The sequence below is a fragment of the Fulmarus glacialis genome, unplaced genomic scaffold (genome assembly GCF_000690835.1).
Source record: "Fulmarus glacialis isolate BGI_N327 unplaced genomic scaffold, ASM69083v1 scaffold4613, whole genome shotgun sequence".
Lineage (NCBI taxonomy): Eukaryota > Metazoa > Chordata > Aves > Procellariiformes > Procellariidae > Fulmarus > Fulmarus glacialis.
The window spans coordinates 17,866-29,222 of NW_009203443.1; the positions used below are offsets into that span (position 1 = coordinate 17,866).

General features: G+C 46.3%; 1 protein-coding gene across 1 annotated transcript; it reads right to left on the bottom strand.

The window, feature by feature from the left end:
• Positions 1 to 5,499: 5,499 nt before the first annotated feature.
• CST7 (cystatin F (leukocystatin)) lies at positions 5,500 to 11,119 on the bottom strand. Its single transcript, XM_009574627.1, has 4 exons — positions 10,999 to 11,119; positions 6,553 to 6,725; positions 6,130 to 6,246; positions 5,500 to 5,645 (listed from the first exon to the last, which is right to left on the bottom strand). The coding sequence occupies exons 1-4, from the start codon at positions 11,072 to 11,074 to the stop codon at positions 5,568 to 5,570; spliced, it is 444 nt and encodes a 147-aa protein (XP_009572922.1). The 5' UTR covers positions 11,075 to 11,119; the 3' UTR covers positions 5,500 to 5,567.
• Positions 11,120 to 11,357: the final 238 nt, after the last annotated feature.

Here is an 11,357-nt window from a genome sequence, read left to right on the forward strand (position 1 = left end):
GGCAATAGAAATTTTTCATTGTTCTTGTCTGTCCTTCATTGGAAAGTAGCTGAATAGCTGTCAGTCTAAATGAGTTTGTCTAAAGGTTAAGCCTTTGGACAGAGTGTGCAGTTCTTTTCAATTTAATTTCTCAGAATGAATAAAGCCTGTCTGTCCAGCCTCTACAAATAGAGAGAGTTCACCGGGTACAGGTCCAGTCAGTCAGCAGTTCCCTTAAAAAAATAAAGACCACTGAAGTCTGTAAAGCACCAAATGTAAACTATGGTAGGTGGCACAACTTAATATCATTCTAAGCAACAAACTTTGCATGGTAACAGGCTGCTTAACCAGGCCATTGGTATTTCATTTGTCATAAGAACCTTAACGTTTCATTTTAGCTGGAGCTTTATGGACATAAGTATGGGTTAGTCTTTTCCTCAGAGGGAGGTGATCTGGCTGTCTCCTGTGTTTTGATAGTGACCCAAAACTGGTCTGCAAGGTTTTTCAGTGCTGTACTTGACCCTGCAAGTTAGAGCTTAACTGAAACAGAGTGGGATGGTGGCATGTGAGGCACCAAGGTCTAGGAGAAAGTCAGTATGCTTGATGCTTCCTGGCGAGAGAGATGTCTGGCCCAAGACTGCTGATGCCTCCATGGCCACTAAAATTGAAAGGAGGCCAATTACTGTCATGATGGCTGTAACACTGGTGGGGGACCAGGGTGGAACTGGCAGTACCAGGCAGTGGTGTCATTATGCAGTTTAAGGATCTTATGACATGTATCTGAATGCAGGGTCTGGATACCTCCAGTCCAAGGAGACCCAAAGTCTGCAGAGGCTGAAAGGAGTGCCCTTCCTGAGCTCAGATGGTGTTGGCTCCCATCCCTGGTGCTGTGCTGGATCTTGATAGTCCATCCTTTGTATGCAGAAGTGGGGTGGTCTGCTGTAGAACACAGATGAAACAGGTTGACTGACACACAGCTCTTTCATTACTAAGCATAAGGGATGCTTAAGAACAGTATTTTCATAGAAGTTCGGGTCTTTTAATTCCTGACGGTTCCTCAAATGCAATCCTCCCAGAGTAATGCAGCAGCATTAAAATGCCTGTGGAATGAACAAACTGGCATAAACTCCTCTTGATGCTCCTGTAAAGACTGCTTTTACAGGCTCATTCCGCTTCCACAGAAGCATGAGTCAATGGCATGTTACAGTTTCAGATGGATGGTGACACATCTGCCTTGAGCAACGGGGAAAGCTGGAACAAGTCAGGCTTGGAAAAAACCAGCTCTGTCTTCTCGCTTGATGGTATTAGTGCAGGAACATGGCACCTTTGCAGCTCTGAGGCTGGCTCTTCTCCAGTGTGGGCACATTGCCCACGCTGGATGAAGGAGGAGCATTTACAGCAGTATCCAAAGATCTTGTCAGGGCAAGATTGTTTTTTGGTGGCAGGAGAAAGGGGCAATGGCTTCCTAAGAAGGGAGGAAACCCTCTCTGCACAACTCCTAGAAGAGCCTGAGGGTGCTTGCTGTGTCTTACCCAAGCTTCTTTTGGGACAGACTATGGGATGTGGAATTGGAGAACAGTGCCCAGTCCCCTGAAGGGCTTGGGGAAATCTTTGCTTTAGTGTAAAGCCCTGCAGTAAAACAGCCTAAGGAAAAGGAACTGAGTTGGAGTACACCACAGCAGTGCATTTTAAACGTATGTTTTGTTTTGCCTTGTTGGTGGAACAGATGTTTCTGCAGGGCACAAGTATCAAGTAGATTTTGCTGAAGCTATTTAAAATGCTAAGTGCCCTGTTCCTTTTCTGGAGCAAACTCCTCCTATAGTAGAGCTGCTGGAAGATAAATCATGTATGCCTCTGACACTTTTATACAAATGTTGGTATCTCAGTGTAAACAGCTGATGAAAGTGATTGCAAAGCCTTGGTGTAAATCCAATTCCTTTAAATCTGAGTCTGCTTTGTGGCAGTAACCTTTGCAGATGAGATAATGACCTCCTAAGCTTCTGGGTCTGTCTGCTCAATGATCACAAGAGAGATCTGATGATGCTGACACTCGGACCTTGTCATCTAGTTTGCTTAGGAAAGAGAGTGCTGTAGAAGAATAAGCACATGGGGCAGCTCATTTTGCTGCTCTGTTTGAGGTAAGGACTGAAAAATTTAGCAAAATTTAGGTGATTGTAGTTAGCCATATACAAGTTTTTTCCTCCCAGCCAGCAGAAGTCTCCTTATCTAGCTGCTGCCAGTTAAACCTTGTCTTGGTTCTGTGCAGCTGCATGTATGACTCCCCCAGCTGTCAGTGGGTCCTGGAAGTCAGTCAAGTTGTGAAATCAGGTACAACTGGTATAGAAAGGCCTTCCAGGTCCTTAACATGGAGCTGCTGATGTGAAGAGAATGCAAAGTGGGAAGTCCGTCAGTCAGCAATGCTTTCTATTTTGGTGGCAGGCAGTTTGTTTCCTATGCAATTTAAAAAGTAGGAGTGTGAGAGGAAATACTTGCATTGCAAAGCTTTTGACCATATGCAGATCTCCCTCTGAGGATCACTGGGCACTGTGAAGCTCTGGTGAAACGCAGGCTAGCTTGGTTTGAGTAGCATGGTGTGCATGGAGGTCTCCTGAGTGTGCAGCCAGTCCCTCCATTTGGCAGACTGTTAGGGAACTCTTGTTTAGATGAGGCTAAGTATGCTCATAAGCAGATGAGCCAAGAAAGTATGTTGTGCACTGAGCCCAGTGCTTCCAGCATACTGGAGAGAGATCTGAAGCTGAAGGAAGCGGCTCCTTCAGCTTGTTTGTAGTACTCCTGCATGAACCCATACTTCTGAAGCACCAGCTTTGGTTGTCCCAGAAGCTCTTGATGTCACTGCTGGGATTGTTCCTTTTTCTCCAGCATCTGGAGCTGGCAGGAACAACTTTCCCTTCTCTCCTTATGCCCTAAATCTTTACTAGAAATATTTGTTTTTATTTAATTGCCTTCGTAGCCTGGAATAGATGTCAGAGCCTCAGCAAGCTCTGCAAGGGTATGAACTCCCTGGAGTGAATTGGTGAACAGTTAACCTTGTTGTAAATTCTAGCAAAGATGCAGAGAGCAGAAATGTTGGCTTTTTGACTGCTGCATGTCATTGCACTTAAATGGTACTTAGCTGCAGTTCTTTAGGTCAGTGCTAGCAGTGTCCTCCTGATGCAAGACTCTTTAATTGCCCAAATCCTTCCTGAAGGAAGTGCTCTGGAGTGGTACAAAGAGCTCAGTTCACTTTAGCTCTGCTCCTTTCTTTGGTGCTCATGATAACTTTGTTACCTGGGGGGGGATGATGGTTGCTGCTATTCCAGTGTGCTTTTCTTATTGTAATTTTGCAGTATACACTTTGCTGCAGCTGTCAACATAAGGCTAATCTGTCTTTCTCAGAAGGTGCTTGTCTCCTTTCCCACTGTGTTGGTTGCAATGAGCTCATCTGTCTTGCAGTAAATGCTGGCAACAGTTTTATGTAAAACATGCTTCCAAACAAGCCTATTTGGATAGAGAGGTCTGAATGATCTTGCTGCATTTTCCTTGAGAGAGCAGCAAGAGCATGTTGGGTTTGTCAGCCTGCATGATGTCAGGTTCACCTGGCTTTAACTTTTATTTCTTTGACAAATGGGGAATTGACTCTGTGAGGAGACTGAGATGAAGCCCTTCATGCCAGGGGCTTGAAGGGTCACACATGGGAGACTGTTCTGTGGTGAGCTTACTGCCTGCACGAATCTCTACACAGACCTAAGCTGATTGTGTGCTGCCTTGTCGCCCCCACTGTGGTGTGTCGAAAGGCTGATGACATCTGTAACTGAGCACCAGCCTGTCCTGCTGGCTGAAGGAAGAAACGTGGATCTGTCTGGCCTGTTCTGGGCCCAGGCTGTCTGGACCTGACAGCCTTGTTGGAAACCCTTGGCATTGTGTGAAGCACCCAGCTGAAGTGGAAGAGGGATTGAGACCCTTTGAGATTCGGAGAGCAGCTCCTCCTGGCTCCTCTTGCTCTCTTACAAACTTAGCCGTGGCTTGGCTTTCGTGCTTTGTGGACAACTCGAGCCATCATAGTTGGCTTTCTTTTCCCTGTCTTTGGTATCAGGCTGTCAATGGTGACTTGTATGATGGATGGATGTAGCACCACACTACATCCATCCATGGCCCTTCTGGAGGTTTCTTTTGAGCACTTCTTTTTTTCCTAGCTAAGAGACTGCTGCCCCCCAAGATAAGATGCAGCACAGCTGTCTTCTCCGGCAGTGGATGCTGAATTTAAACTGCTGCTGGGCCACCTGCTTATCACAGGTGATGTTTCTGAAGCAGAACTTGAGACTTGCCCAGCCTGCAAAGGTTTGCTTTGGGATTACTTGGAGCAGAGACCTCAGCTATCCTGTTAATAGATCCATCTGCCTTAAGATCCCTGGACCTTGGCCTGGAGCCCTTCACTGTCCTTTCTTGACTGAATGGTTGTTATAAAGGCTGAAAGTGCGGGTGTCACTGCTAATAGGAGTTGCAATATTGCTGCAGAAAAGCACAACTGTCAGAAGAAAAGGGATGTTTGTGGAAAGAAAGTGTTCTTCATAGCTTAGGTCAGGGCCCTGTCCATTTATAAGTGCTGGTCTGTGTATGACTGAACATGGGCCCAGACTTTATTGCTGGTTTAAGGGAGCAGTTACCCAAATTCTTCCAAGTAAGGGCCTTAGTCCAGTGTAAGCAATAATCTGCCCATGTGTGAAGAGTGAAGGCTGAAGGAATGGTAAATACCCACCTAGGGAAGACCATCATTCTACTAAACTTGAATATAAGCTGTGATCAGCCAGAGATTGAATGTCTTATATTAGCCTGAATAAAACTACATTGTTTAACCTCAGCAAAAATATGCTTTGGGAATATGATTGGGTTTGTTCGTCTTGGCATTTGCAATTGTGCTCTTTCATAGTATAGAGGAGCTTTTGATTAAAGTAGAAGCACTAGTTAGACTGTGTAATTTCTGGGCTGTGGATATGTTTCAAGACAGCCTTATACTTTTGTCTTGAAGAAAGAACAACTCTACCTCACGCATTCCTGACAGATATGTCTAACCTTTTCTCTAGCACTGGAGAGTCTTAAGAATCTTTTTTTGTGTGCGTGTGTGCATATCCCCAAGCAAAATATCCCACTGTTGTAAAGCTTTCCTCAGTGTTGTAGTCACATGTGCTGTGGTTTGGACTTGTTTACATCATAGGTGTGTGAAGATTCATCAGAGAATAAAGCAAGTCCAACAGAGCTTCCTGGTTGCGTTCACACTGCTTGGAAATTCAGCCAGAGGGTGGATGGCTCTCTACTGAATGAATGACAACATGCTCTCATCTGCAGTTTAGTTTTGGAAAAACAGATACACAACTGGATAGCAATAAATTCAGTCAAGGCAAGTCTTGTCTTTGTCACTCAGATTTTGAGCATCTTTCTAAGAGAGAAAAACAACCATGTGCTTGAGAGAAAGTCTCTGTGGCGATTCTGTACAGCCATTCTCACTTCAGTTTTGGCCTCAACAGTCCAGGCAAGGAAAAACTCATGGTGGTAGATCCCCTGTAAGTCAGGCTCTCATGGGGAAAGGCGAGTCAGAGACAGAGAGCAACGGGGACGTATGCTTTATGTAACCAAGGCGTTATCCAGACCTCAAAATAGCATCTCAGCATCTGCAAATAAAAGGGGAATTGGTGACAAAGTTCAGGTGGCTGCTGGTTGTTCTCAGCATTGTGGGCCATGATGGGGTAGGAGAGAACAGCATCTTTTTGTCTGCCCCCTTTATCCTGGGAAAAGTACTGTTTGCTAAGTAATCATATCTTAGTGGGAAAGCCCCTGTAAGGATTTCTCCCACCCAGGAAATCTCTCTGTTTAGCACATACTCTGTTTCTGCACAGTTTCACTCATTTACCCAGGAATATGGGCTAGATGGCTGTGTCTGGTTCAACTCCTCACAGATGGGAGCTGGCCCCAGATGCATGAGAGGTACTATTCTGCTTATACTGGTAACCCTGCCTCACCCTAGCTGGCTCTGCACAGAGGAGGCTTGTACATCTGTGGGGACATGGCAGAGCTGGTCTGAAGGTGACTACACAGCTAGAGATGGCCAAGAATCACCTGCAGTTACTGGGTACCCAGAAGGAATTGGACACATACCTGTTGCAGTTTTTTATTCCTCTGGAAGTGACAGCTGTCCAGGCTGGAGTGCTCCCTCTTCTCACACATGGTGCGTCCGATTTCCACGTGGAGCATGTATTTCAGCCCTCTGACAATCTAGAGAAAGTAGTTTCCTCCTTTGAAGTAAGGGCATGGGAAAGGGATGCCAAAATTTTGGCTAGGAATCAAATGGTACATCTGTGAATTGTGTGTGGTGGTGTGGATAAAGTGTGTTATGTTGAATTACTAGGGCGGGGGGGCTCCTGTGGAGCAGTTGAATGCGATAGAGGGACATGTGCTGTTTATCTTTAGGCACGCATAGCAGTCCTGAGGACGATCAGGGCTCCCATGACGTGGGTGCTCTGTAGGAGGGTCAACTGGCAAATGGTGTGGAGGACCACCAGAAGTCTGGGCTCTTCTTACCTGTACCATGGCTTTGTTTATTTGTAATTCCTTAAACAGAAAGAGGTCATTGGAACTGTTGTTGTATCTGTAAACCCCAAAGCGAGCTGCCTTGCGAACACCAGGATTGTCAGTGTTCATCGGGACAGGGAAGCCAGGTTTCATGGTCGAATGAGGTGGTGGTACATATGTAGCTGAAACAACACAAAACATGAGTGCAAAACACATTAGGTGCCTGAAACGGTAGGAGCTTCAGCCATCTGAAACAATGCTAAACCTTCTTACTTGTCCCATGCACTTGTGCTTCAGGAGGACTCTGCTCACATCCATTATAAAGTTTTTTTCCTTTATATGTTTGAAACGGTGAAACAATCCTGTGGAATGAAGTGACAGAAAAAGATGCTGCTAGAAGTGGTAGCAAGCTCAAACTGACTTAGAAGAAGCCAGGGTATCATGAATATTGTTTACAACGTCTCTGGTATGACTCCCAGCTCATAGAAGGCCCAGATTTGAATCTAGTTATAAAGCTAGATCATGTTGCTCAGAGTACAGTATAATTTTGATAACTTATCAAACGCTGGCAGAGCCCTGATGTTCTTAGTTGGCATGCCAAGTTTAACTTGCAGACATAAGTCTTTCCCACTCCCCCTTAATCCTTTGATGGCATCTTGAGGTTTTTATTTCAGGGGGATTTAGGTGGTGATAAAAGTGGGGGAAAGATAGCTTCTGTCTACATGCTGACATAGGAGAGGGGTTCCTGTTCTCCAGCTGGGCAGGGAAGGGCCTGGGGCAGAATTTGGACTAGCTCCCCACTATCCTGCTGCTTTGGGTGCTAAGTGCTGTTGCCCTAACCCAAATGCCAATGACCATCTTATTATCACAGCCGTGAAGTGGAGGAGCAAGGTGTGTAGGAAATGGAGATCAGGGGGTGGGGAGGGAACCCATGAGCTTTCAAGTTTGAGCACTTCTTTCCACACAGCCCTTCTTACTTGGTTATGTAGCTAATTTCCCTATGCCCTGCTTGTTTTTTTCAATAATTTAGAAGAAGCTTGAAGCTTACAGTTGATGTCATTATTTTCTCCCTTTTTACATTTGCCTTCCCCTCCATTTTCCCGCTTCTGAAATACAAATGAGGAAAAAATCCTCAACGTGCGCAAGTTGCCATGCAGCCACTGCTGATGCCAAGACCTGCCAGTGCAGGAGGTGGCCCTTGGAGTTCACACTGTGTGTGTGCAGGCAGTGAGCCTGTGTGTGCATGTGCACACAAATGTGCACGCAGAGCTTGTACTAAATTTACTGTGAAAGTCAAGCTTTCTATCACCTCCAGCCTTTTTTTCACAGCTGGATCTCTCACTAACAGCCAAGCACAGAGCATAGACTGTGTATTTAAGCCAGTTTGTACTGAGAAACCTGAGTAGAAGAGAGCGGGGCAACCTGGTGATTCAGAGTCTATTTAAAAAAAAAAAAAAACAACACAGCATTACATGCCATTATCAGCATAGGAGGCTGCAAAAATTCAGCTTTCAGGTTGCTTATGTATGTCCTAGTTTACACTATCACATCCTCCCCCACCAGGTGGTAATTGCTGTACCCCCTTGTAACACTGCTCAGGGATTAAAGTGTTGACCTGCAAAGGAGAGACTCAGTTCCATGTCCCTCCTCAACCCAAGGATGTCCAAATTCACGTCTCTTCCTGGCTGATACCCCAGATATCTTAATGACTCCCATGTTTTCTTGCAGGTGGGAGCTGAGAGACCCAGGCCATGTGTCTGAGAGGAGCGGATGTTCTGCAAGTGGCTTTGTGTCTGGTGTGGAGGTGACAAGCTTTCCTGTCCCACATCTCTGATCTATGTTGGGACGTTGTGTGCAGCCAGTGCTGGGCAACCTAGCAGTGTTTTTTCACCTAACAGCCCAGAATCCACTTGTAAGTCCTGAGGCTATTCTCTGTGGGATGATATTTTCCCACTGCAGCAAGGGTGGGATTCAAGAGTCACAGAAACTCATGACTATGCAGCCTAGGACTGAAGGTGTTTCTCAGGCAGCACATCTTATACAGTGCTTAGCTCATGGGTAAGACTTTCCAACACATCCGTTTGTCCTCTTCTCCTGAACAGGGACTCTGCCTGGGGGTTAAGGTGGTGGGACCCACAGGTGATTCAAGAAGGCCATGCAGGACTTGTCTGAAGTCAGAAAGGAAGCTTGGGGCAGAGCAGGGCCTTAAGGCCATAAGGCCAGCTGTCCTCTTCCTCAGGGATGCCATGCTTTTTCCTGCAGCATCAGGAACCCAGTACCTTATAGGAACCAGCTTTTTCCTGAGTTTACTTAGCAACTGAGACAGGCTGCCAGGCTGAGAGCAGGTCACTGGCTTGGGCTCTTCTGGCTGCTCTCTAGGACCTAGCTTGAATCTATGCTCTTATGCCTGTTGGAAAGTCCGATGTGGCAGTGGCAGTGGTGGGGGTGTTGACAGCAGATACCGTCCCTTGTAGTAGGAGGCGATAACCGCAGGCTTTTTCAATCTTAGCACAAGGTCCCTCAAGACCTCTTGAGTAATGGTGACATCTTTTTTAGGCAGGGGGTGGCAGGGTGAGCGAGGCTCACTGTGAAGTAACACAGTGTGTATGGGAAGAAAACTATGAAATGTGTTGCTCAAAGCAAGAGTCAGAGTCCAAAGTGCCCTTGTTCCTGACTCCAGTGCCTGGTAGATCCAGCAGCGTCACAGGTGGCAAGGCCTCTGAAATGCAACATCTGGAGAGGTGGCCTCACAGTCTAGCAAGCTGGACCATGTGTTGTAGACAGGTAGCAGGCTGGTAATACTCCATGTGTTGTAGGCAGGTGGTAGGCTAGTGTATTTTTACCCCAGCTTTCACCAAGGGGTACTGGGCTTTTCACTCCTTCACCCATTGCAACTTGGTGTTGAGAATGACTCATACCAGAGCAAAGGGGTAAAATCTACTGAGCCCCTGTGGGAGAACTTTACCCCCCTGTTTTCCTCTGGTGACCCAGATTCCTCAAGACTTGAATTTGTTTTTCTTTATGTGCTTTGATTCTCATTCAAGGTGGTCACTGCATGGTGCGCACACTGGTCTGAAATCACTTTTGCTGTTTGGAATAGTTTGCACCACTGTATTTCCAAAACCCAGAAACTCTGGTGTGAGGCACCTGTAGTTCTGATTTTCTCCACCGCAACCTTTCCTGACAGCTTCTTCCCTAGCTTGGCCCTTGAGGGCCATTACCTTAAAAAGTTGAACGTGTGTAAGGTGATGGCCCTGCTCCAGGAGCAAAGCAGAGTGGCCCAAAGGGTCAGATAACAGTGCAGGGTTCTAGGCATACCTGGACACTTGTTGTCCGGGCCTGGGCAGGAGCAGAGGCACTGCATGACTTGGCCACGTACCTACAATACTCAGAGGCCCAGAGGATGTGATCTCATGACCTGGGACAACAGCTCTTACTGCTCTACAGGGAGATGCTTAGAGCCAGAGCATTTGTATTTCAGACCCCATCCTTGCTTCTGGGTTTGGAAATGTGAAGAGAGGGGAGAAAAATCTGGCTGCCCTCCTCCTGTTGGGTAGATTTTTCTTGCCCTGAGTTAACAGGCAACTGCCTGTTATTAAGCAAGAGAGAGCTGTTCTTGCAGAGATGAGTTGAATGTTGTATTAAGAGGCTTTCTCTTGTGCTTTCCTCATTGAGGAATAATTTGGGGGCCCTGTTCCTGCAGTATGAGAGAGCAATCCTGTGGATGCTCTCTCCCAGCCTGCAGTGAAGCAAATAGGCAGATTGCAACAGGTTGCTTTTTTTTTTTCCATGAGGTGCTTTCAAAACCTCCTCCCCATTACTAGGAGCAAGGCTAGGCTTTATCTTTACATTTAAGACACAGCAGAGTTCCTGCATGCCTGTGCAACCCCCAAAGGAAACCACAGCTGAAACAAAAAGCTACTGGCTAACCAAACACCATCCCTGAGTGCGTTAGTACTTTCTGTGTATGGGAGCCAAAGTAAAACTGAAGTAGAACTAAAACCTTCAGAGAGAAAACACTCCTGTCTGCAGCTCCCATTCTAAAGATTTAAAGGCATCTGAGTTTCCTTGCTCAGCAAAGAAAGAAATGATATGGAGTAAGGTTTTATTAAAGTCAGCTAATCGGCACTCAAGTGCCCATCTGTACTTAGCAGTCAAATTGTTATCCACAGTCTTTAGATTTAATAATCAAGGTCATGCAGAGTTTAAACACTGACAAATAAGTTAAAACCATAAGTTGACTTTAAAATCTTTAGATGATGTCCCTGGATAACATGGTTAGCTACAAGGGGAGAAAGTCTTTTAAGCAGTTGGATTTTCAGCTGCAGTCTGAACTCTGCAGTGCTGAGCCAGCATGGGCAGCAGTTGGAGAAGGGCTGTTATTTACCAGTGCATTAGAAAGCAGCACTCACAGGACCTAAAGCACAAGGAAAACAAAGTATTTTCCACTCTTACCACCTGAAGTCCTGGTGAAGCTCCAGAGTGCTAAACAGCAAAGTGCGGTGAAGCTGCAGGCGAAGTTCACTGCCATCTCCACCACTTCAGAAGAGGAGCCCGCCAGCGATAGGAGTGACCGCCCTGCTTCCTGCAGAGGAAGATGTGCCTCTTTGAGTGCTCTTATTGGCTGGGAGGAAAGAAAAAAAAATCACCCTAAAACCCCCTGAATCATCGCAGCTCTGATGCAGACTTTGTCTCCTGCTGATGACCACGTACCTCGAAGGCCAGCCACAAAGCTCTGGCTTGGTGATAGCAGCACCAGTCCTGCATCAGACAGGGACTTTTGCTTCGTGATCCTCAGGGGTTGTGCAGAAGCA

Coding starts and splice junctions, on each gene's coding strand:
- CST7 (XM_009574627.1), bottom strand. CDS start 11,074: ATGGCAGTGAACTTCGCCTGCAGCTTCACCGCACTTTGCTGTTTAGCA. Junction 6,726..10,998: donor CTTCACCAGGACTTCAGGTG/GTAAGAGTGGAA, acceptor GTGTTGTTTCAG/CTACATATGTACCACCACCT. Junction 5,646..6,129: donor GGAATAAAAAACTGCAACAG/GTATGTGTCCAA, acceptor TTTTATTTGCAG/ATGCTGAGATGCTATTTTGA.